At 36.4% G+C, this 24,316-nt stretch overlaps 1 protein-coding gene across 1 annotated transcript in view; it reads left to right on the forward strand.

Annotated features, from left to right (window-relative positions):
- Positions 1 to 24,316, forward strand: part of LOC111154257 (rotatin) — a 163,209-nt gene that overhangs the window by 49,924 nt on the left and 88,969 nt on the right. The window contains exons 20-27 of the mRNA XM_022513760.1: positions 636 to 724; positions 1,106 to 1,223; positions 6,244 to 6,340; positions 7,156 to 7,221; positions 9,846 to 10,034; positions 11,139 to 11,378; positions 12,602 to 12,746; positions 18,375 to 18,529. Coding sequence (XP_022369468.1) covers positions 636 to 724; positions 1,106 to 1,223; positions 6,244 to 6,340; positions 7,156 to 7,221; positions 9,846 to 10,034; positions 11,139 to 11,378; positions 12,602 to 12,746; positions 18,375 to 18,529 — 1,099 coding nt within the window. The remainder of the gene's footprint in view (positions 1 to 635; positions 725 to 1,105; positions 1,224 to 6,243; positions 6,341 to 7,155; positions 7,222 to 9,845; positions 10,035 to 11,138; positions 11,379 to 12,601; positions 12,747 to 18,374; positions 18,530 to 24,316) is intronic.

Raw genomic sequence — 24,316 nt, forward strand, 5'->3', positions numbered from 1 at the left:
TCCTTACCCTTTATATTTGCCATTGAGGGTTTTGAGGTTAGAAATCTAAATTTTATTTATTTTATTTACTTATTTAGTAAGCTCAGTGCCCAGTGTGGGGCTCAAACTCATGACCCTGAGATCAAGAGTCACATGCTCTAATAACCAGCCAGACAACCCTGAAATCTGAGTTTTTATTAATAGAAAATGACCATGTTGCAAGTTATTAACATTGCTTTTAGATAATTCTAAACATCTTGAGGTGATGGATTTGGAAAAGAGAAGGATTGTCAATGAAATAATATAAAGAAATTAACTTGTCATGTACCAATAAAAGAATTCATTTGTATACTTAAAATTCTAGTAGTTTTCAGGGTCTGAACTATTTGATTTAACTGTTCTTTTTTAATAGCTTTTGAATTTTACATTGTAGAAATGAGTAAGATATGCTTGTTACTTAAAAGTTTTCAAATAGTTCAGCCGTGTATAAAGTAAAAATTTAAATTTTCCAAGTTTCCTCCTCTAATTTCAACATGGGGTATAACTGTTTTTAACAGTTTGAGTTGTGGATACCTGCTCTGTATTTTAAAACTACAAAAAATATTCTTTAACTCTTAGTGACTTCTTTTTTTTTTTTTTTTTTTTTTTGTCTACAGATATTAAAATGCATGCTGTGGTGAAAAAGTTACACTTAGTTGACAAGATAATTGAGTATTTAAATGAATGTGTAGGTCAGGATGGTGAGGTAAGACTAACAGTGTATCTAGACATTATTTTTACGGGTTGGTATTTTTATTAATCAGATCTGAAATTAAATCCAGCTGAATTTGGGTAAGTACTTGGAGATTAAGTCCCGATTAACACTAAGGACCTTATTTATTTTTTTATTTCTAAGAGTGAGGTCTCTCTAAAGGAAAACTAATGTTAAATTTTTCAGGATGTGTAAGCAGAAGTATAAACAAAGCTTATTTCAGTGGAGAATAATTCTTAATATTTATTTGCATTTTGTTTTTTATACAGTCTTGATGAAAAAGCATAAAATTTAGAATAAGTTAATATTATAATATATTTTATCTCGCTTTAGATTTGGTGATAGTAGCATAACTGTGTTTTCCCTCCTGGCCAGGTCATAGAATGTTTAATTCAGCCGTGCCTCACGCTCTTGAGGAAGGTTCTTTGTGCTGACCCAGTCATGCGCATGGCCCTCTCCCAGCAGTCTTCTCTTTTGACCCTGTTATTCAGAGGTGAATAAAATAAATTCTGCTAATAATGAGATCAGTCTTAAGCTTTAAGTGTTATGCTTTAACTGTAGGTCACATTTACTTTCTGTTTTACTAAAAGAGTAACACATTTTTTTAGTGGATATGCTGCTAAGAATATCCGTTGCAATGGAAAATGTTTCTTTTGTGGAAATTTCCTTGTAATCCTGTTACTGAGGAGGCCTCAGAGCTGAGAAAGGCTGAAGCCTCTGGTGGTTCTTCGCACATTGATGTGGCTTTCATTTGCTGCTCAGTTACCTGTTATCTATAAAGAGCGCAAGCTGCCGCTGCTGTCATTACTGCCTTCTGTCCCTTATCCATGGCCACAGTCTTAGTCTGCTTGTGCCTTTACATCCTGGCCTGTGGCGTGGTATCTGGTTGTGTTATTAAACTGACAGTGGGAGTGTATACCCAGTGTGTGTGGGCGGGGAGCTAGGTCATCCTGAAGGACTCTGAGCGCTAGTTTATTTCAAAGAGTGATTCTTTTTTTCTTAACCCATTTAAGTTTTGTTGTATTTAGGTAGAAAAATTCCATGTAGTTTTGTTCTCTTTTTCTTCCTTCTGACTGTTCCCGGTAGAAAGCTTGGTAACATTTTGTGCTATTTTTTTCTTAGAAGTTTAGGCCACTGCCTTTAAATAATTCTGCAAGACGCATCTCGATCAAATGTCTCAATATGCTTAACCTTGTTAATTATCATAAGTGAAAGTTATGTTCCAAATATTATTAGGATATACATTGGAGTACAGTCATTTTATTTTAGCATTTTTGTTTCTTCTAATGCCGTCTGCTTGCCAAGTGAAGAGGACACAGTTTATTTAATATAAGCATCGAATATAAGCATTGGTAAAGGTCTGAACCAGGTGAAGTTCTAAACAGACTCTGTGTCTAGGCTCCTGCTTTGAGTAGTACATGAAATTTTACAATTTTTAACAGATCTGGAAGAGTAGTGGTTGTGGATCTTGAGTTTTCTTTAATCCTATTAATTATCTTGCTGATAATCTCACTCAGTAGAATTTCATCCCTAGTTTACCTTTTCTTTGTTTTCTTTTTAAATTTTTATAATTCTTATTTTTATAATTATGATTTAAATTATTTATAATTTTGATTCAAATTATTCAAGCATTCATGAGCACTTACTAGATTCAAAGGCACTTTCTAAGTCAGCCTCATCTGTACCCTTTCAGTATTAACAATTTTTCTATTTCATTGATGTTTGTGAGAAAGATTTCAGTGAATCTGAAAATGAATTATAGCACCTCTTATTATGGATTTAGTTTTAGGACAAAGTTTTTTTTAAAGATTTGTTTATTTATTTTAGAGAGAGAGCACACATGTGTGAGCAGGGTGGGGGAGGGGCAGAGGAAGACGGGGAGAGAGAGCATTTCAAGCAATTTCCCTACTGAGCACAGAGCCCCACTCAGGGCTCCATCCCACAACCCTGAGATCATGTCTGAGCTGAAATCAAGAGTTGGATGTTTAAGTGACTGAGCCACCCAGGCGCCATGGCAAAATAAGTTTTTTAATCAAGTTCTCTACCAGGAAATTCATTCCTCAGCAAATATTTATTGAGTACATGCTATGTGCTAGGTATAGCACTAGGCCCTGGGATATATTGATGAGCTTGGTAAATGACCTCCTTGAAGCTTACAGTATAGTTGGGGACTTTGACAAATACACAATGAGGCATAAAAATACCTATAATAGTGGATTTCCTGGTGCCAGAGGGAAATGTTCCTGTGCAGATTGGGTGGTGGGAAAACATCAGAGAATGCTTTCAGGAAATGTGGACCCAAGCTGGAATTTCAGAAATGAATAGTTCAGTTAGAGAGGGTTGATTTCCAGATAGAGGGAGCCACAGTTAAGTGTGAGAGAGAACATATGTTTGAAATGGTGGTTGGTCAGGGATGACTGGATTTTGGGGGCTTCTGGGGTAAGAGGAAGACGATGAGATGAGGCATGGAGGGCAGTTCATATAGGGCCTGGTAGGTCACGGGAAACAGCACTGAGAAGCCATTTAAGATTATTAAACTGAGAGGTATGTGTTTTAGAAAGATTACTCTATCCACAGCATGGCGGATAGGTTGAAGGGGAATAACAATTAAATAATCTATCAGACACACTGCTTTTAATTATAAATTTTATGTAATGACAGAATCCTACCCCTGACAGCATTGCATGGTGAGAACTTAATCATTTATTACACCATCTTGCAGTGAGGAAATTGAGATCTAGAGAGATTTATCGACTCGGCCAAGGTCATAACCAGATAATGGTGGAGGCAAAAAAACCTAAACTTCCTTACTTTTGTCAGTTTGTTTTTGTTTTAAATAATTGCAGAACTTCTATATCCTTACTGTAAAGATTTGAACAGAATGGAATGATAAAAGTAAAATGCTAGAAGTTGTTAAACTTTTCTTTCCTTTCTCAGTTTCCCCAAAGAAGAATGTGGTGGGTATTGTTTGGCATATGTCATTTGGAATGATCTTTTCTTTATAGCCATGTTATATATTTTTTATGCTATATACCTAAGTATTGTGTTGCTTTTTTTCAACTGAAAATGTATTTTGAATATCTTCCCATGTTATTACATGTGAGTCTGCCTTATTAAAAAACAAATCAAAAAGTCACTGCATAGTGTTTCAGAATTTCTGTTTGCCATACTTATATTTCTTTCAGATTTTTTCTTAAAATATTTTATTTATTTATTTGACAGAGAGAGAGATCACAAGTAGACAGAGAGGCAGGCAGAGAGAGAGGGGGAAGCAGGTGCCCTGATGAGCAGAAAGCCTGATGTGGGGCTCGATCCCAGGACCCTGAGATTATGACCTGAGCCGAAGGCAGAGGCTTAACCCACTGAGCCACCCAAGCGCCCCTTCTCTCAGATTTTTAACTATGATAATAATCATGTTTTATGATCATTTGTGCGTACGCTGTAATCAGAATTGCGGGGTCAAAGAGATTTTACAGGATAAGGTTTGGTTCTCCTCCACATCATTCCCACCAGTGGTATTTAAAAGTGCTTATTTTCTTCATAACCTTGCTAAAACCGAATATGTCTCTTTTAAAACAGTTCTTTAATGTTATTGGTGAAAATAATATCTTATTATTGTTTATTTTCTATTTTTAAAACATTTTTAGTGCAGGTGATTATCTTTTCATGTATTTATCATACTCAGATTCTTATTCTATGAATTGCCTATTTTTCTGTTGCATTTAATTTCTTTTTAGTGACTTACAGAATTTTTTTATATAACATAAATATAAGCCTTATGCCTGATCTTATGTTAAGATTTTCTTCCAACCTTTGTATCCTTTTTAATGTATTTATTATTACATCTTTAGCCTTAACTATTTTATGGAAGTTTATAAAGTTTTCTGTTATGGCAGCTGAGCTTTTCATCAGGCCCTAAAAGGAGGGCCTTTCTAATTCTGAATTCAGGATTCTTTTTTTTTTTTTTTTTTAAATAAAGTCCTCTTTATTTTTTAAAATTAAAAAAAAAAAAAAGATTTTATTTATTTATTTGCCAGAGAGAGAATGTGGGAGAGAGGGAACGAGAGTACAAGCAGGGGGAATGGCAGGCAGAGGGAGAAGCCGGCTCCCTGCTGAGCAAGGAGCCCAATGTGGGACTCGATCCCAGGATCCTGGGGTCATGATGTGAGCCGAAGGCAGACACTTAACCACCTGAGCCATCCAGGCGTCCCTGAATTGGGGATTCTAAATGGGCTTCTGTTCTTTCTCTTAACATGTTTATAGTGTTGTTTAAAAAAATTTAGATCTTTATGTAGAACTGGTTTTGGTAAATAGTGTAAGGTAGGGATCTAGATCTAATTTTTTTTTTTTTTAATATCATAGGCAGTTATATTGCAGTAATTTCTTAGCTCATCCTGTTCCCACTGATATGAAGTGTACTTTATCATAAATTAAATTCTTACATGTATTTCTGTTTCTTTTTAGCTCATTGATGTTTTTAATCATGTCAGTCACATGCTGATACTAACCTTAAGGCAGGAAAAATATCTCCTTTTGAAATTAATTTCTTGTTGCTACTTTCCTAGATTTGCTGACTCTGTATTATGTTATTATTCCCATGTACTTGGTACCACTACCATACCTATTTAATTAGAATTTCATAGTTGTCAAGCACTGAGAAGTTGTAGCATAGGGAATGGTACAGAGTGGAAACTAAGGCTTATTAATGCTATAGTATCTGACCAGGCCATTTCACTAGTAGGACATAATGGTGCTAACTTTGGATCTTATTAGTGCAGAGCAGTTTCCTTTTCCATTATCTTGTAATAAGCAAGACACACGAATTAAAATGCCACCAACACAAACACTGTATTCTGAAGGCAAACCCAAGTTCTATGACTATATGTTTGTAGGAATGGGCAGAAGTGATCAAATAAGTAGATCTTTGAATGAGCAAACTTTAGCTGGAGGTAAAGGACTTGGAGATCTCCCTAGAAGCTACATTGCTTTGCTTCTTTAAGAACTGAAAGTACAGGGGTGCCTGGGTGGCTCAGTGGGTTAAAGCCTCTGCCTTCAGCTCAGGTCATGATCCCAGGGTCATGGGCTGGAGCCCATCCCAGGGTTGTGGGATGGAGCCCCAAATTGGGCTCTCTGCTCAGCGGGGAGCCTGCTTCCTCCTCTCTCTCTGCCTGCCTCTCTGCCTACTTGTGATCTCTCTTTGTCAAATAAATAAAATAAAATCTTTAAAAAAAAACAAAACTGAAAGTACACAGTATCTAGTGAGTGGATCTGCAGGTGTGTTTCCTGAACCAGCAGCATGCGGGATTCACAGGCTCCAGCCCAGAGCTGCTGAAGCAGAAGCTGGGTTTTAGCAGGCCTTCCTGATGACCCGCGTGTGTCAGTGTGTCTGCGCTCGTGTTGCAGTTCTCTGAGAATGACCTCTCTTCCTTTGGAGCTAAGATATTTTAAATTTGAAGTCCATTTTTCTAGAGGTAAAAATATTTCACGAAGTTATGCTTCTTTTTATTTCTTAGTTTCGTTGATATTTCGTGAAAATTGTGCTGTTGTGACTGAAGTTGGAGCATTATTTTGTCTTCTGTTATTTGACGAAGTATCAAGAATGGATATGTGGTGAGCTATAAGAATTGTAAAACTTCTTTACTCTTATTTAAGGTTTCTGATGTAATCTTATAGCAATGCATGGAAATTTCTGAATTACAAGGCTTATACTTTCCATTTTGGTTTGAGTAAGCAGTATCAAAAAGTCAAAAAGTGTATTGGCTCAGAAAGTCCCATGAACTTTTTTTTTTTTTTTAATTTATTTGTCGGGGAGAGAGAGAGAGAGAGAGAGAGAGAGAGCACAAGCGGGGGAGGGGGAGGCAGAGGAGAAGCCGGCTCCCCACTGAGCAGGGAGCCCAGTGTGAGACTTGATGCCAGGATTCTGGGATCATGACCTGAGCTGAAGGCAGCTGCTTAACCAACTGAACCACCCAGGTGTCCCTCCCATGAACTTTTAACTTGAGCATTACTAAGCATAAAATTAAAAATTTGCTGCAGTAATTTTTGTCATTAATACATATTTCAGTATGTACTCTGGATGTCATGTGTTTTTTTTAACATTTTATTGAAAAACCTTTGGGAAGATGTTAAGATGGTAATATCTGATTAACACTGACCCTGATTGAGCAGGATCCAGTGGGAGGGGGACACAGATTGACCTGCTAGTACAGTGCCCATGTTATATGAGTAATATATTATATGGACTTCCTAAGCACTAATTTACTCTCTAGAAGCAAATCTAGGTAGTAGGAAAGTGTTCTTCAAATGATAGCTAATTGCAACTCTTGTTTGGTGATTCAGTCAAGGAGCAAATCATATTTGTTGGATAAAACCATGGTTTACTCATTTGTTTCTTTCCTTGTGTGTGTGTGTTTTTAATGAAATAGGTCTATTAATCCTTCCAATAAACCTTCACCATCGGTCTTCAGTTTGCCTGTCTCAGTTTTTAGAAGGTAAATGATTTACTGTTTTGACATTTGACTTTTTTTGAAGGTAACCTGTTTCAGGAAGGTTTATCTGACATATTAAATCATATGACTTGTAGTATTTTAATGTTTTCTCACCATGGTGCTTCGGAGAGTTCAGTAAATTCATGGCCCCATCCCCATCTTTCCATCTGATGTAGTTCAGGTGTACAGAAAAGTTGAAAGAACTGTACAGTGAATGTGTGCTCACTCTCCAGCCTTGATTCAGCAGTTGTTAATGCATGGACTTAGTTTCTTTTTCTCTCTCAATGTATTTATTTATTTGTTTATTTGATGTAATTTTTCTCTGATGCATTTGAAAATAAGTTTCAGACATAGTTTTACTTCTCTCCTAATTATTCCAGCATGTACCTCCTTAAATTAAGGACACTCTCCTATATAACCACTGTGCCATGCATGATGACATCTAAGAAAATTAAAAATCATTCTGTAACATAATCCAATTTCTCCAGTTGTATCCAAAATAATAATTACCTCCTAGAGGAGAGCAAGGTGAAAGGGAACAGCAAAGCTTTCCTAAGGGTTGGAAATGTTCTGTATTTTATTCTGAGTGGTGGTCATGCAAATGAATACAAATGTAAAAATTCATGTAAAAATTCATCAGGCTATGTATAAATTGGAAATCTGTGTATTTAAAGTTAAGTAAATTATGTCTTAATAAAATTATAATTAATTTAAAATGACATTCCATAATTTGGCAGGGCTTATTATACATACTGTAATCCTTGTCATTACTATATAATACTCTGTTGTTGAATTTATTTACCACGGTTTATTCATTCTCCAGTCAGAAGGTATTTGGGTTGATTCTGGGCTTCTGTTTCTATATCCGCTCCTGTAAGCATGTATATGTTTCCTGGTGTAGTGTGTAAGAGTTCCTTTTAAATATATTGTTCAGAGTGAAATTCCTTGTTTGTAGACATCACCTACTCTTTATGGTCTTTCGATTTGGCTAAGTAATCAAACTCACGTGACTATAATGGGCCTTGCTTGGAATGAGATTACATGTGTGGATGCTGGAAGCTCTCTTGGTTTAGAAGACCCATGTGCTAGTAGGAAATAACTTCTTTAGTTAAGTGTGCCATAAGCATAATTTCCAGGACCCCACAAAACAGGTGACTTGTAAGAGCCGCAGCACTCAGGGTTGCTCAGAGCTGTGGCTTCCCATCATGCATTTACAGTTTATTCCTACACCTCCCAGCTCAGATGTAAGAGTCATTTTTGCTGTAAGCACAAACCACAGCTTAGTAACATGTTGACATTCCATATCTATTTGGTTGTCCTGGGCAAAGGGCCAGAATTAGCTCAAGATAAAATTTGTCCATAGAGAAGAACCAAGGGTTTTGTTATTCCTTTACTCAGAGTAATGTTGTTATTTAAAAAATTGTCCGTCTGGTGGATATATAGTAGTTTTGCAAACCTGTTGTGATGTATTACCCTGCACTTTTCATTCCTTTCTTCCTTCTTGTTCTTGGCTTAATTTGTAGTTCATTTTCCAACTTACTAAAGAATTCCCCGTTGATCAATTGCCTTGCCTTTTCTTATTCAGTGCAAGTCCTTTCAAGTGGGCTCTGTGTCCTTTTGTCAAGGCCCCCTGAGTCTATTAGTATTTTCTTGTGTTCTAGCACAAAGAAATATCCAAGAATCACCTTTTATTTCCCTATCTGACAACTAGTGTTAGCCATTTATCTAAGGATTCTTGGTTACTTTTGTGGAAAATTTCAGTTTTTAAATTTTTAAAACTATTAAACTGTTCAGCCTGATTTATATGTAGTACTCTCCTTTAGCTTATTTATTGAGACACATTAAATGAAAAAGCACAGTAAAGTTCCTCTGAGAAGTCTTACCCAGTTGTATTTATCTAATATTAGTCACAAATATGTGAATTAGCGGTTGGGGATATGATTTTTTTAGCAAAATGATTTTTTAACATTTGAACATGCTGGACATTACTATCCTGTTAAACACTGTTAAATTAACTTGGACTGATTTAAGAGCTGTTGCTATTGTATCTGTTCTTGGATCTAAAAATATTTCTGGGTCTTCTTGGTAACACATAGTAGCCGAGTTTATTGATGATGCAGCTGTGTCCAAGTAAAAATATTAGGTTGTGATTTGGTCACTCACTGATTCCTGTGAACATAAGGCAATTCATTTAGTCTCTTTAGTACTCATTTTGATCATCTGTAAAATGGGTATCAGTGCCATGCATGTAACTGAATGAATGGTGGGTAATATGCAGTGTTTGGCAATAAGTAGGCACTCATGTTCTAGCTGAAACCCTTTATATGTGGCTCACTGTAGCTGTAGGCCTTGCCCTGGGGGGCATTAGTCATCTCTGCTAACAACTCCAGTACAACACAGAATAAGGAAGTCTTCGGGCAAGAATTTAAAAAGCATTTTGGGGGGTTTAGAGGATGGCAAAAAAATAAGTGAAATACGATGTACAGTTTGTAACTGTTCAGAATAGGAGCTATGAGAGTGATCTCTGTATTATCGTGAGAACTAGCACTCATTTATAATAGCTCATCTGTTTGTAGTAGGGTTTAAGAATTTCAAAGTTCGTAATTATTTGTATATATTTTCTTTAGGTATCATCTACCAGTGCGTGTAGTCGGCCACCACGCTGTGAGTCCTTACTCCGTTGTTGTGCCTTTATCTGCTGATTTTTTGGCCTTGAAGCCGGTCTCAGACATGCTGAGGATAGCTTGGAACTTGTCCTGGTATCATGGGAGTGATAATTTGTTGAAGCAAACGAATTCTGAACCTAAAATCCAAGAGTAAGCTGTTATGTTTAGTTAAAAAATTATTTATATTTAACAAGTTATAAGTGACTAGTTTGGTTTTATTTTTCCTTTAGGTCAAGTGCCTTTTTTAGGTACTATCGTCTGATTCTGTTTTTCCACTGAAGATTATAATTTTTACTTTATTTTTTAAAATATATTTTGCTTATTTATTTTACTTTGTTTTAAAGATTACATGTGTTCATTACTTTTTAGAAACTATCACACAAGGAAATTTAAATTAAAAACCATGTGCTCTGTGCTGTCTTAGAGATTATATAAAGTTTGGTTAGTTATTTTTTTTCCAGAGAGAATGTACACATGTGAACGGGAGTGGGGGGGTGTGGGTGGGGAGGTGCTGAGAGAGAAGCACAGAGAATCTTTTTTGTTTTTTTTTTTTAAGATTTTATTTATTTGACAGAGAGATACATAGTGAGAGAGAAAACACAAGCAGAAGGAGTGGGAGAGGGAGTAGAGAAGCAGGGTTCCTGCCGAACAGGGAGCCTCGTGGGGGGTTCGATCCCGGGACCCTGGGATCATGGCCTGAGCCGAACGCAGACGCTTAACAGCGGAGCCACTCAGGTGCCCCTAGAGAGAGAATCTTAAGCAGGCTCCATACCCAGCAGGGATCCTGACACAGCGTTCGAGCTCACGACCCTGAGATCATGAATTTAGCTGAAACCAAGAGTCAGACCTCAATCAACTGAGCCACCCAGACACCTCAAGTTTGGTTAGTTAATGGATGTAAATCTCTAGGGAGAGTAGTCTAGATTAGAGTCAGAGTTCAGCAAGTGTAGTATAAATGTTATCATTACTTGATGATGAAGGTTACTTTGGAATATCCTAAATTCTGATCTGTTACTGCTTTCTTGTTTGAATGAAAGTTATATTTCTGTAAGCAGGAAAATGTCAACACAAATGCTTAGGATGTTAACATAAAACTCTAATTGACAGATGTATACCAGATTTTTTTTTCGCCCTGAGTCAGCCTCTAAAATGAAGATAAAACAGAATTTTTTGAAGAGAGTTTATAATAAACATAAATGTGGGCTTTTATTTGAATAGTTTTATGTTGCTCTTCCTTTGTTTCTTTTTGTTTAGATTTTCAGATGCATTGAAGTTATCCACAGAGGACACCCTTGCTCTGAAGGTGACACACACAGCTAGTGGACTGAAGGACTGTCTTCATTCCATTGTCGAGGCCGCAGTCCACAGAGAAGTGAGGGCTGCTGTCACGAGGATGAGTTTTTATCTTCTGAATGACAGATTGTCTTTGAAGAGTGGCGTTGGCCCATGTGGGGTTACCTTGAAGTCCTTGTCTTGGCACACCGCACTGAACAGGTCAGTATATTACAGCTCAAGGCCAGTTTCAAAAAGCAGGATTGAATCATATTTGGGTTTATCTCCACATCTTTGAAGATAAGAGCATGTATTCTCCTTGTTGCTATCATTAGAGAAATGTTTTTTTTTAGTAAGAAAAACTGGGATTTTTATTATGCATAGTAAATATCTAATAATAACAAAAGGAAAAATTTTCTGAATCACTACATTTTGGACTTAATAATAAACAACACAGTTTTTATATCCTATCATAGAAAATTTGATTTCACTATCTCACAGAAGCAGATGGTTAGGATAAGACATGGTTGAACACAGTGAATGTGAATGTTTATCGCTGTCCACATTAAAAGGAGAGCCAAGACATCAGTGAGCTGACTAATAGGTTTGGTACACCCGTGGTGGGCTTTTTTATTTTGTTTTGCTTTTGTCTTGTTCCTAAGAAAATTATCTCATTTTTCTTCTTACCCTGAATTTCATGAAGTTGATTGCCATGTGGAGATCCTTTAGTAGTTATTGGGAAGGCTCTAGCTCGTAAATTTAACATGTTGAGTGGTAGCAGATGGCTGCATTTGAAACAAATAAGACTGACAAGCAGCCATTGCCAGCAGTTTTACATTTTAATCTTCATGTGAATTTAGTGTAAGATGTATAACTTTCTATTAAACATAATGTGTGTAGTTTTTAAATGTGAGGTTAAATGAGTTTCCAAAATGTGAACTCAAAATGGATCTCTCACAATTCAGATACCTAATTTGGCTTTTCCATTGGTATGTGTTGGAATCAGCCAGTACTTCCTTGTGAGAGAGCTGGCAGTTGAATATCAGGATTTTTAAAGTTAGTTGTTAAAACACAGCCCTTCTTCAAAATGAAATTGCATAAACTTAGAGTTAAATAAATTAAAAGAAAAATGAAGGTAATGATTATGCCGATATCATCATTTCCTGATTATTTTGCAACACTTTACTGATACCTGTGTTCTTGAGGTTATTTATATTTGTTATATCTGTGTTGTGAAAATGCCATGTAATGGTGTGCTGCTGTGCGTCTCTCCACAACTGTTTGTTATGTTGGTGGCTTGCAGTTGACAAGGGGAGAATATTTACACTATGAAAATAGGCAAATACAAGAAATCACCCCACTCCTTACCTGGTTGTTAAATATTTATCAGCACACCACTTACTGTAAAGAGCTAGAAACCATGATAATTCTCTTTTTTATTGTAGGTTTTTACAGGTGCTTCCTGCTTCCACTGAAGATGAGAAACTTCTAATAGATATCATACATTTTTTAAATAAGTTATTGAAGGAACAAAGAAAAAACTCATCAGTAGAACTTCTAAACTGGCTTCTAGAATTACTTCTTAGACATGTAAGTGTTATTAAGGAATTGAATGGATTTTAGGTCTGACAAATGATTTATTTGTAAAAATTAGTAATGCTATGTAATGAAAAAGCATAATTTTTATATAGCCCATGTTTAGTAAAGTGGTCTTATATTGTATGAGAGTGTTTACTCAAAACTTTGGAGTAGAGAAGATTTTTCCAAGTTACCTAAGGTAGAACCTATAAAGAAGGAAATCTATAAATATGAGTACATAAAAATAACATGGCAGTGAATAAGACAAAAAAACCTGTCTTCATGGAGTATATTCTAGGGTGGTGGAATGGACAGAAAACAAAGATTTTCTGCAGAGGGGAGCAATAAGTGTGATGAGGAAACATTGATAACAAGACAACTAGGCAGGCATGGCAGGACGCTACTTTGTGATGGTCATAGAAGGTTCTCCTCTTTGACTAACATTTGGCCAGAGCACTGAGTTAAGTGTGAGGTCAGCCATATAGGTATCTAAGGGAAGAATGTTCTAGCCACAAAGGAAGAAAATGCAAAAGCACTTAGTTGTCCGGGCCGTGTTTGAAGAACAACTAGAGGTCTATGTGGCAGCAACAGGATGAATGGAGTATGGTAATAGGAGATGAGATTAGAAGGATATTCACAGTCAAGCTCAAATAGAACCTTGTAGGCCATGGAGCTTAACCTGTATGAGAGAGAAAACTGGTGGAGGGTTTTGAGCAGAAGAGTTACATGATGTGACTTCAGTTTAAGAAGATTGTGGGTAGCAGCTGTCTCTAGAACCACAGGTGGCATGAGTGGAAGCTGGGAGGCCTACAGTAACCCAGGGGAGTGGTGGTGGTAGCTTGGCCTAGAGTGGTAATGCTCGAGGTGGTGGAGAAGGCAGCTCTCCCTTTCTTTCCCTCTGTCCTTCTCTCTCTCTCGTACACACACACCAATAGGACTGTGACTACGTGTGGAAATTATGGTCCTGGACTACAATTTGAATGTTGTGAAAGATGAAAAGCAGAAATAACGTCACTAGCAAAAGCTAGGAGATGAAAGGCATAGATCAGATAGGAACATAAAATAAGTCCAAAATACCATAAGCAAGGTCCTATATTTCGTGACTTTGTGATTGGGTTTAGTATTATGTTCTTTGATACGCCTGTGTTTTCTGAAGAACTGCACTTTTAAATTATAGCAAGTTTTTCTTTAATAAACCTTATTTTTTATATTTTTCTCTTGCCCTTTTTTCTTTCAGATTAACTTTATTTTCAGTTTGTGTAACTTAACAACAAAACTGTTATCCAGTGGGAGGGTATTTATATGTAAGTTTTATTAGCTTCTGTATGTATGGCAAGAAATACTTTAAATATAGTTAAAAAGACACGATAAACTGAGAAAAATATTTGTAACACAAATGAGAGATGATGCACAAATTTCCTTAAAGTAAATAATTAATAAATGAAGCTTTAATAAGATGATTGAACTCCCAGAATACACAGACCTAGAAATTTTGCTCTCCTGTTATGTTCTTGAGGATGATTTCAAAGTACCATATTTATTATACTTTGATTTTCTTGTATCATTTAATTACTAAAAAAAATTAACAAAGCATTTGGAGGCAGTTATTTTCTGACCATTTTTAATAAAGCAAACAGTAAAACCGTATGTCACTATAGTTCCTTGTTCAGCTTTTAGGCATGCTTAAATATTTCAGATATTGGATATTAAAATATTAAAAGAATCTTATGAAGTTTTTCCTGAGGTTTTTTTTTTTTGATAAATTGATTTTTGATATATAAATTTTTTATAACTTCATAATCCTTTTGTTCTTTTTTAAAAAAAGAAAATTTCTAGAAGTTTCCTCCTTAGGTTAAACTTCTTGTATTCTGAGAGTTATGGTTGCTTTGGGTTGTGTAAAGCAGTTATAGTGGCCTTAGGTAGAATCTTTTCTTGAAACTCTGTGTAAGTTAGCTTGGAAGACTTTGCATGTGGTATATACAGTAGGAAAAACTATGCATATTAAAACATATTTACCTAAATTATGTAACTATAGTTAAAACTTTACATTTATTATGAATTTTATAGTATGTCATGAGTTCTGATGCATATTGAATAATTTATTGATGGTTTTGAAATTAAAATGAAATTTCTACAAAATTCTAAATGATTGTAATTTTAATGCAGTTTCAGAGAAGGATTTTTGGCATAATTAAATATATTTATTTGACTTTGTATGGTATTAAGGCTGTCTTTGGAAAGCTTTTACTTTGTCTCATACATTATCATCACTGGTGTTAAAAATAAGAATAGAGGGAACAAAAGGTGAGCAGTGGACCTAAGCATTCACTATTAAGAGAGTTTACTCTTTGTCGTGCTACAAGGATTAAATTATTAAGTGTTATGTGAAGAGTAACATTCAATATAAAGGAAGCTTGAAAATAAAGTGAAATGCCTTTTAATCATCTGAAATGGGTAAAATAAGTGAAAGATGATTTAAGAAGGTCAGTAAGATAGTATTTCCAAAGGAATTGTTTTCAATGTATGGACATACTATGAAAAAGCATATGAAAGCCAGGGCAAAAATTAGTAAAATTAGGCAGAATATTTGAATACTTGATCAGGCAGAATGTGAATAGGAGGTATAAAGAAAAGTCAGCTAACTTACCGAGGGAAGATTGAGAAACTCTCTTGTGAAAAATGTGTGTGTTTCATCAGAACACTGATTTGTTACAGACAGTTTAGGCACTTTAGGAATTTATGGCACCACATTAATTTTACATTTTAGTGTAATGATGCTTTTGTTAATATATATAAAATAACCTGAAAGTGCTGAGTTTGAATACCTTTCTTTTCAGAATGAGTTTTTTGATGGAAGGTCATAAAGGTAGAGCCATAATTTTTTGGGGGGGGGAGGTTATTCAGAACTATACAGCATATGTCTGTCTTTGCCGACCGACTCGCGCAGACAGCTGTGCACTCAGAGTTCGTGGAGGGCATTGCATCTCCTATTGGTGATGGCTAGTAAAGTGGATGTGATGAGTGGTAATTGTGTGAATAAGGAAAATGAGCCATCATTGTAGAAATTGTTGCTTTTTGGAGGTTGCTGGTGACAAAGTAATGGTAATGGTAGTTGGTTTAAAATTGGGATTGAATACTAACGTCTAAAGACAAAACCTTCACGTCTGATTAAGCACTTGAGATCAGCAGGTATTGGTAGAGAAATATTTCCTTCTTGTGCATGAGGAATGGTCATTCATCCCATGTTTTAGAAGTGATGTTTCTGAGGTTTACTGAATCTTAATATTAACATGTGTATCTAAGATGTGTTAGAAAGGGAAAAATTGTCTCAGCAAGTACTAGTATAAACAAGCTATTAACAATGAGAATTTGGAGGAAGAATCTTAGTTTTAGTCATACACATACTATAATATTATATTAATCTATCAATCAGGAGTTTCTACTTAATTTTTATGGGTATGTCAGGGTTGCTAATTCCTGATTGTAATATATTTTACCAAGATGGAGGTTACATTAAAAACAGCTTTTTCTTATTTTGTCAGTATTTATGGGAGTTGGAGGGAAGGTGGGTATAAGTCAGCCTTTTGTTATTTGGGTCTAAGAATACTATGGAGTATGTATATTTATTTTTATGATTTTATTAAATGTGTATTTTGATTATTTTATTCCTATATAAAACATAGAAGTTATAGTCATATTTTATGTAATTTTATTTGATCCAAATGAGGTACTTCTTGTTCAAGATGAAAGGAAAGCTGGAAAAAAATGTTTCTTAGGTGTAAAATTAGTAAAGTAAGGTAAAAGCAAAACATCTGTCCCCAATACTTTCTAAAATCTTTCAGTTGTATTCTTTATAATTGTGTGTACCTGATTGAAGTATTCTGTATGTACTGCATAATACAAACAACCTAGAATTTTCTTCCCATTTTTTTCATTTCCACAAAAAGAATGCAGTTATTTTTGAATTGAGTTCTTTAGGTGAAGGATTTCATAACAACAGTGATTACATTTTGATTTTATCTCTTTTTGTATGTTGTAATTTTCAGAATTGATGTGACATAATGTGGGGGACAGAATATTAACTAGCTTTGAAGTAAGGTGATTCTCAGGTTGAATCCTTGCTTTGTTCATTCATATGTCTTTGGACAAGTTATATAACCTCTTCATAAACCCCTGTTTAACCATCTGTAAAATATGAAAATGCACATCTTCCAGTTTAGTCAAAAAGTAGAATCTTGTTTTCTTTCCCTTTTTAGCACAGTGCCTGTGATATTATAGTGATGAATAACCATACCATGTATCTTTAATGCTGTCTGTTAATATAACATTTTTTGTTCTTAGTATTATTAAAAATAATTATGCTACATTTCTTGAGCTATATATTTTTTAAAGTTGGAAAGCAGAAAGAAATTTAAGTAGTACTAGTTTTATTTAGCAGCCTATCGAATTGGGAAGGATTGCATCAGTAACAATGCTATGCATTCGCGTGGTTGCTGTGGTCTTCTCCCACCCTGCTTGGTGATTTGTATTGGTACACATTTTGCAGAGGCAATTTGGCAATATATGTTGAAGGCATTAAAACAATTAAATCTATTTGATTTAATATCATTGCTTAGAATTCACATGTAGGATATAATCAGAGTTGAACACTGCAGCACAGCTCAGTAAAATTAAAAATCACCGATTCTTTAGTACTTGGTGTGGTAAATCCTTATGGTTGAAAAATAATCAGATATTAAAATAATTTTTTTTTAAAGATTTTATTTATTTATTTGACAGACAGAGATCACAAGTAGACAGAGAGGCAGGCAGAGAGAGAGAGGGAAGCAGGCTCCCCGCCGAGCAGAGAGCCCGATGCGGGACTCGATCCCAGGACCCTGAGATCATGACCTGAGCCGAAGGCAGCGGCTTAACCCACTGAGCCACCCAGGCGCCCTAAAATAATTTTTTTGAAGAAATATTGATATCATTAAGTTAAAAAAGGGGTAACAGTAGTGGTTTTTTTTTTCTCTTTATCTCAGTTTCATAAAAAATATGGAATTATAATTGTGTTTATATGCACACAAAAAGAATAGTGTGCACCAGTATACTAATAGTGACTATCTCTGTGAGGTGTGATCATGGGTGGTTTTTGTTTTTCTCTTTGTGCTTCTCCATATTATACTCAGTTTTCTTTCCTTTCATTCTTTCTTTCTTTCTTTTTTTTTTTTTTGTAAAGATTTTATGTATTTATCTGACAGAGAGAGACACAGCGAGAGAGGGAACACAAGCAGGGGGAGTGGGAGAGGGAGAAGCAGGCTTCTCGCGGAGCAGGGATCCTGACATGAGACTCAGTCCCAGGGTCCTGGGATCGTGACCTGAGCCAAAGGCAGATGCTTAACGACTGAGCCACCCACGCACCCCTATATTCAGTTTTCTACAACAGATGTGCCGTTTTTTTGTCGAGATCACATACGACGCACCTTTTGAGTTTAGAACATAACATCTCTATTAGTGCACTACAGACCAATACCTACTGGCTAGGTAATATAACTCTTAGGTAATCCAGAACGTGGTATGTAACAAAAATCTTTATAGAAAACAACACACAGCTCAATTAGAGAGTAAATACATTTTTTTTTTACAAATACTATTTTTTAGAGTCCAAACCCACTATTAGACCTGCTGGTTCTGACGGAGTCACAGGCACGAGAGGAAACGGATGACATCCGGACTGCTGTCAGGCAACAGCTCCAGAAAGAACTGATTGCTCTTTTCAGTACATTGCTGCTCAGTTTCATGGCAGTTACCGACAGGTACCGTTTGTCGTTGAAGGTTTGGGGACATTGATGAAGAACCTAGTTTCCTTTTGATTTCCAAAGAATCTTACTTTTTATTTGTTTCAAATCAAGGAAGAAGGAATTCAGTAATAGTCAGTTGTGGTCTGTTTGTTTTTATTTCAGTGGAATCTCTGGTATAGATTGACTGTAATTTCACACACACACACACACACACACACAGTATTTCGCTCTTTCTAGGTTTTAGGTCTTGGTCCTCTCTTAATTCTCTGAGCAATTATACCCATTTCTGTGGCTTTATGACTGTTTTTACATGGATGATTTTCAAGTGTGTATCTATAATTCGGACTTAAATTTTTTTTAACTGGATAAAATTTACTATTTTAACCATTTTAAAGTATACTGTTGTGGTTTTTAATATGATCACAGTGTTGTTCAACTGTCAGTATTTAATTCCAGAATATTTTCATTACTCTGAAAAGAAACTTGGTACCCTTTAAGCAGTTCCTCCTCATTTACCCCTTACCCAAGCCTTTGGCAACCACTAATCTTTCCGTCTCAATGAATTTGCTTATTCTGGACATTTTATATAAATGGAATCAGACATATGTGATCTTTTGTGTCTGATTCCACATTGTGTCTTCAGGGTCCATCGCTGTGATAGCCCATATCAGTGCTTGCTTCTTTCTATGGCTGATTAATATTCCATATACAGATATACCACATTCTGTTTATCCATTTTTCTGTTGGTGGACATGTAAGTTGTTTCTATCTTTGATTATTATGAATAGTGCAGCTATGAACATTTGTGTACAAGTTTTGTGTGAACACACGTTTTTAAGCCTCCAGTACATACTTAGAACCAGAATTTCTGGTTCGTATGGTAGGTAACTCTGTGATTACCTTTTCCAGGAAGTGCCAGTTGTTTTCCGTAGCGGCTGTACCATTTTACATTGCCACCAGCAATGTGCGAGTGTTCTAATTTCTCGGCATCTACCCTAACATTTCTTACCATGGCCACCCTGCTGGTGTAAACTACAGTCATTTTGGTTTTGATTGCGTTTCCCTAATGAGAAATGACGCTGAGCATCTCTTCATGTGCTTAATGATTATTTGTTACCTTCTCTGGAGAAATGTCTACTCAAGTCCTTTGCCTGTTTTTATACTGGGTGGTGGTTGTTGAGTCATTCTGGACATCAGTCTTTTTTTTTTTTTTTTAAGATTTATTTATTTATTTATTTATTTATTTGACAGAGAGATAGAGAGCACAGGCAGGCAGAGCAGCAGGCAGAGGAAGAGGGAGAAGCAGGCTTTCCACTGAGCAGGGAGCCCAATGTGGGGCCCTGCTGGCTTGCTTAGATATTTGCGGAGGCACCATTCCCTTTGATGGTATAGTTTTTCTTCTGGAGTGGTTAAGGTAAAAGGATCCCAGGATGCTGGGATCATGATCTGAGCTGAAGGCAGCTGCTTAACCGACTGAGCCACCCAGGTGCCCTCGGACATCAGTCTTTTATCAAATATGATTTGCAAAGTTTCTTCCATTCTGTGAGTTGTCCAAAGGACACTCTTTGGATAGTGTCCTTTGATATATGAAAGTTTTTTTATCTGATAAGGTCTTCCTGTGCTCAGATCCCAAATCTCTGCTGGACGGAAGGACTGATCCCACACACATGAAACATCTGAAACATGCTAACGTGTCAAAACAACCCTAATTCAGCTCAACACCTGGCTAGATCTCAAAGAGCAGCCTCCTAACCAAATCTTGCGACCAAATGGCAAGCCATTTCTATGAGAAACTATTAGGTACTTTGCTTTCAGTAGCTCTTGTATACAAATACTTGACATACAGTCACAAATGGAGAGAATATAAAGAAGTAAGAAAATGTCTCCTGTAATTAAGAGAAAAAAGTCGTTAGAAACACTCACAAATGTCAATATTAGAGGAACTTTAAAGCTGTTATTATAAATAATATTTTCAATATAAATGTAATAGATATTAGATGAGAAGATGGACAAGATAAGTAAAAATATGTAGAACATCAATAGCAGAGAAAGGGAAACTGCAAAGAAGAACTAAATACTAATTCTGCTACTGAGAAATACAGTTTCTAAAGAATTTATTGCTTGGGCTTAGCAGCCAACCAGACACAGTATAAAAGAGGATTAGTGAATTTAGAATGCAAGTCAATAAAAATTTCACTACATGGGGTCACCTAGGAACCTTCTGAGGCGCTGAGAATGTTATATATGTTATTTTGCTTGGTGGTTATGTGATTATATACATATGTAAACCATCCTGTAGTGTATATATAAGATTTATGAATTTTACCTTATGCATTTGTGTGTCATTGAAGTACTGAAGACAAGAACAAAATGAATCCATTGGTGGTAGAGTCTGGAATGTGTATAGACTCTCTTGAGGTGGGCTTATTAAAATATTAAGATCAGTAGCTCAGGAATCTACATATTAAATAAATGCCATAGATAGTCCCGTGGGCTAGACTTTGAGAAACAGTGCTATGGACTCTTCCTTGGGTGAGTGTTCTTTGGCTGTTGAGAGGAACTTGCATAGGGAGGATGAGGCCAGCTGGGTGTGGAGCTTGGGGAAGGTACAGGGACTAGTAGAGGGAATTGGTGGCAGCTGTGCCAGGTTCAACCGGCTTGCTAGATATTTGCGGAGGCACCATTCCCTTTCATGGTATAGTTTTTCTTTTGGAGTGGTTAAGGTAAAAGGAGCAGACAATGAGAATGACTTTTATGTTAATTTAAAAAACAGAAGAACAGGGGTACCTGGGTGGCTCAGTGAGTTAAGCATCTGCCTTTTGCTCAGGTCATGATCTCAGGGTCCTGGGATTGAGCCCCACATCGGACTCCTTGCTCAGTGGGGAGCCTACTTCTTCCTCTGCCTCTATCCCTCCCCCCAATTTATGCTTGCTGTCTCTCTCTCTCTCTCAATCTCTCAAATAAAATATTTTAAAAAAACCAGAATACTGTTTTTAATACTGTTAATTACAAGTGATCCTTGCACAACACAGGTTTGAACTATGTGGGTTCACTTATACGTGGATTTTTTGGGGGTAAATACAGTATAGTATTGCACATGTATTTTCTTTTATGATTTTCTTAATAATATTTTCCTTTCTTGGGGTGCCTGACTGGCTCAGTCAGTAGAGCATGTGCCTTTTGATCTTAGGGTTATGAGTTCAGGTCCCATGTTGGGCATGGAGCTTACTTAAAAAAAAAAATTTTCTCTTCTCTAGTTTGCTTTTCTCTAGTTGTTATAAGAAAACAGTTTATAATAATGTATCACATACAACATACATGTTAATTAACTCTGCATTATCAGTACGGTTTCTGGTCAGTTTATAATAACGTATCACATACAACATACATGTTAATTAACTCTGCATTATCAGTACGGTTTCTGGTCAGGGGACTCGATCCCAGGACCCTGAGATCATGACCTGAGCCGAAGGCAGCGGCTTAACCCACTGAGCCACCCAGGCGCCCTAAAATAATTTTTTTGAAGAAATATTGATATCATTAAGTTAAAAAAGGGGTAACAGTAGTGGTTTTTTTTTTCTCTTTATCTCAGTTTCATAAAAAATATGGAATTATAATTGTGTTTATATGCACACAAAAAGAATAGTGTGCACCAGTATACTAATAGTGACTATCTCTGTGAGGTGTGATCATGGGTGGTTTTTGTTTTTCTCTTTGTGCTTCTCCATATTATACTCAGTTTTCTTTCCTTTCATTCTTTCTTTCTTTCTTTTTTTTTTTTTTGTAAAGATTTTATGTATTTATCTGACAGAGAGAGACACAGCGAGAGAGGGAACACAAGCAGGGGGAGTGGGAGAGGGAGAAGCAGGCTTCTCGCGGAGCAGGGATCCTGACATGAGACTCAGTCCCAGGGTCCTGGGATCGTGACCTGAGCCAAAGGCAGATGCTTAACGACTGAGCCACCCACGCACCCCTATATTCAGTTTTCTACAACAGATGTGCCGTTTTTTTGTCGAGATCACATACGACGCACCTTTTGAGTTTAGAACATAACATCTCTATTAGTGCACTACAGACCAATACCTACTGGCTAGGTAATATAACTCTTAGGTAATCCAGAACGTGGTATGTAACAAAAATCTTTATAGAAAACAACACACAGCTCAATTAGAGAGTAAATACATTTTTTTTTTACAAATACTATTTTTTAGAGTCCAAACCCACTATTAGACCTGCTGGTTCTGACGGAGTCACAGGCACGAGAGGAAACGGATGACATCCGGACTGCTGTCAGGCAACAGCTCCAGAAAGAACTGATTGCTCTTTTCAGTACATTGCTGCTCAGTTTCATGGCAGTTACCGACAGGTACCGTTTGTCGTTGAAGGTTTGGGGACATTGATGAAGAACCTAGTTTCCTTTTGATTTCCAAAGAATCTTACTTTTTATTTGTTTCAAATCAAGGAAGAAGGAATTCAGTAATAGTCAGTTGTGGTCTGTTTGTTTTTATTTCAGTGGAATCTCTGGTATAGATTGACTGTAATTTCACACACACACACACACACACACACAGTATTTCGCTCTTTCTAGGTTTTAGGTCTTGGTCCTCTCTTAATTCTCTGAGCAATTATACCCATTTCTGTGGCTTTATGACTGTTTTTACATGGATGATTTTCAAGTGTGTATCTATAATTCGGACTTAAATTTTTTTTAACTGGATAAAATTTACTATTTTAACCATTTTAAAGTATACTGTTGTGGTTTTTAATATGATCACAGTGTTGTTCAACTGTCAGTATTTAATTCCAGAATATTTTCATTACTCTGAAAAGAAACTTGGTACCCTTTAAGCAGTTCCTCCTCATTTACCCCTTACCCAAGCCTTTGGCAACCACTAATCTTTCCGTCTCAATGAATTTGCTTATTCTGGACATTTTATATAAATGGAATCAGACATATGTGATCTTTTGTGTCTGATTCCACATTGTGTCTTCAGGGTCCATCGCTGTGATAGCCCATATCAGTGCTTGCTTCTTTCTATGGCTGATTAATATTCCATATACAGATATACCACATTCTGTTTATCCATTTTTCTGTTGGTGGACATGTAAGTTGTTTCTATCTTTGATTATTATGAATAGTGCAGCTATGAACATTTGTGTACAAGTTTTGTGTGAACACACGTTTTTAAGCCTCCAGTACATACTTAGAACCAGAATTTCTGGTTCGTATGGTAGGTAACTCTGTGATTACCTTTTCCAGGAAGTGCCAGTTGTTTTCCGTAGCGGCTGTACCATTTTACATTGCCACCAGCAATGTGCGAGTGTTCTAATTTCTCGGCATCTACCCTAACATTTCTTACCATGGCCACCCTGCTGGTGTAAACTACAGTCATTTTGGTTTTGATTGCGTTTCCCTAATGAGAAATGACGCTGAGCATCTCTTCATGTGCTTAATGATTATTTGTTACCTTCTCTGGAGAAATGTCTACTCAAGTCCTTTGCCTGTTTTTATACTGGGTGGTGGTTGTTGAGTCATTCTGGACATCAGTCTTTTTTTTTTTTTTTTAAGATTTATTTATTTATTTATTTATTTATTTGACAGAGAGATAGAGAGCACAGGCAGGCAGAGCAGCAGGCAGAGGAAGAGGGAGAAGCAGGCTTTCCACTGAGCAGGGAGCCCAATGTGGGGCCCTGCTGGCTTGCTTAGATATTTGCGGAGGCACCATTCCCTTTGATGGTATAGTTTTTCTTCTGGAGTGGTTAAGGTAAAAGGATCCCAGGATGCTGGGATCATGATCTGAG

This window comes from Enhydra lutris, unplaced genomic scaffold (assembly GCF_002288905.1).
Source record: "Enhydra lutris kenyoni isolate GAN:26980312 unplaced genomic scaffold, ASM228890v2 scaffoldscaffold36, whole genome shotgun sequence".
Lineage (NCBI taxonomy): Eukaryota > Metazoa > Chordata > Mammalia > Carnivora > Mustelidae > Enhydra > Enhydra lutris.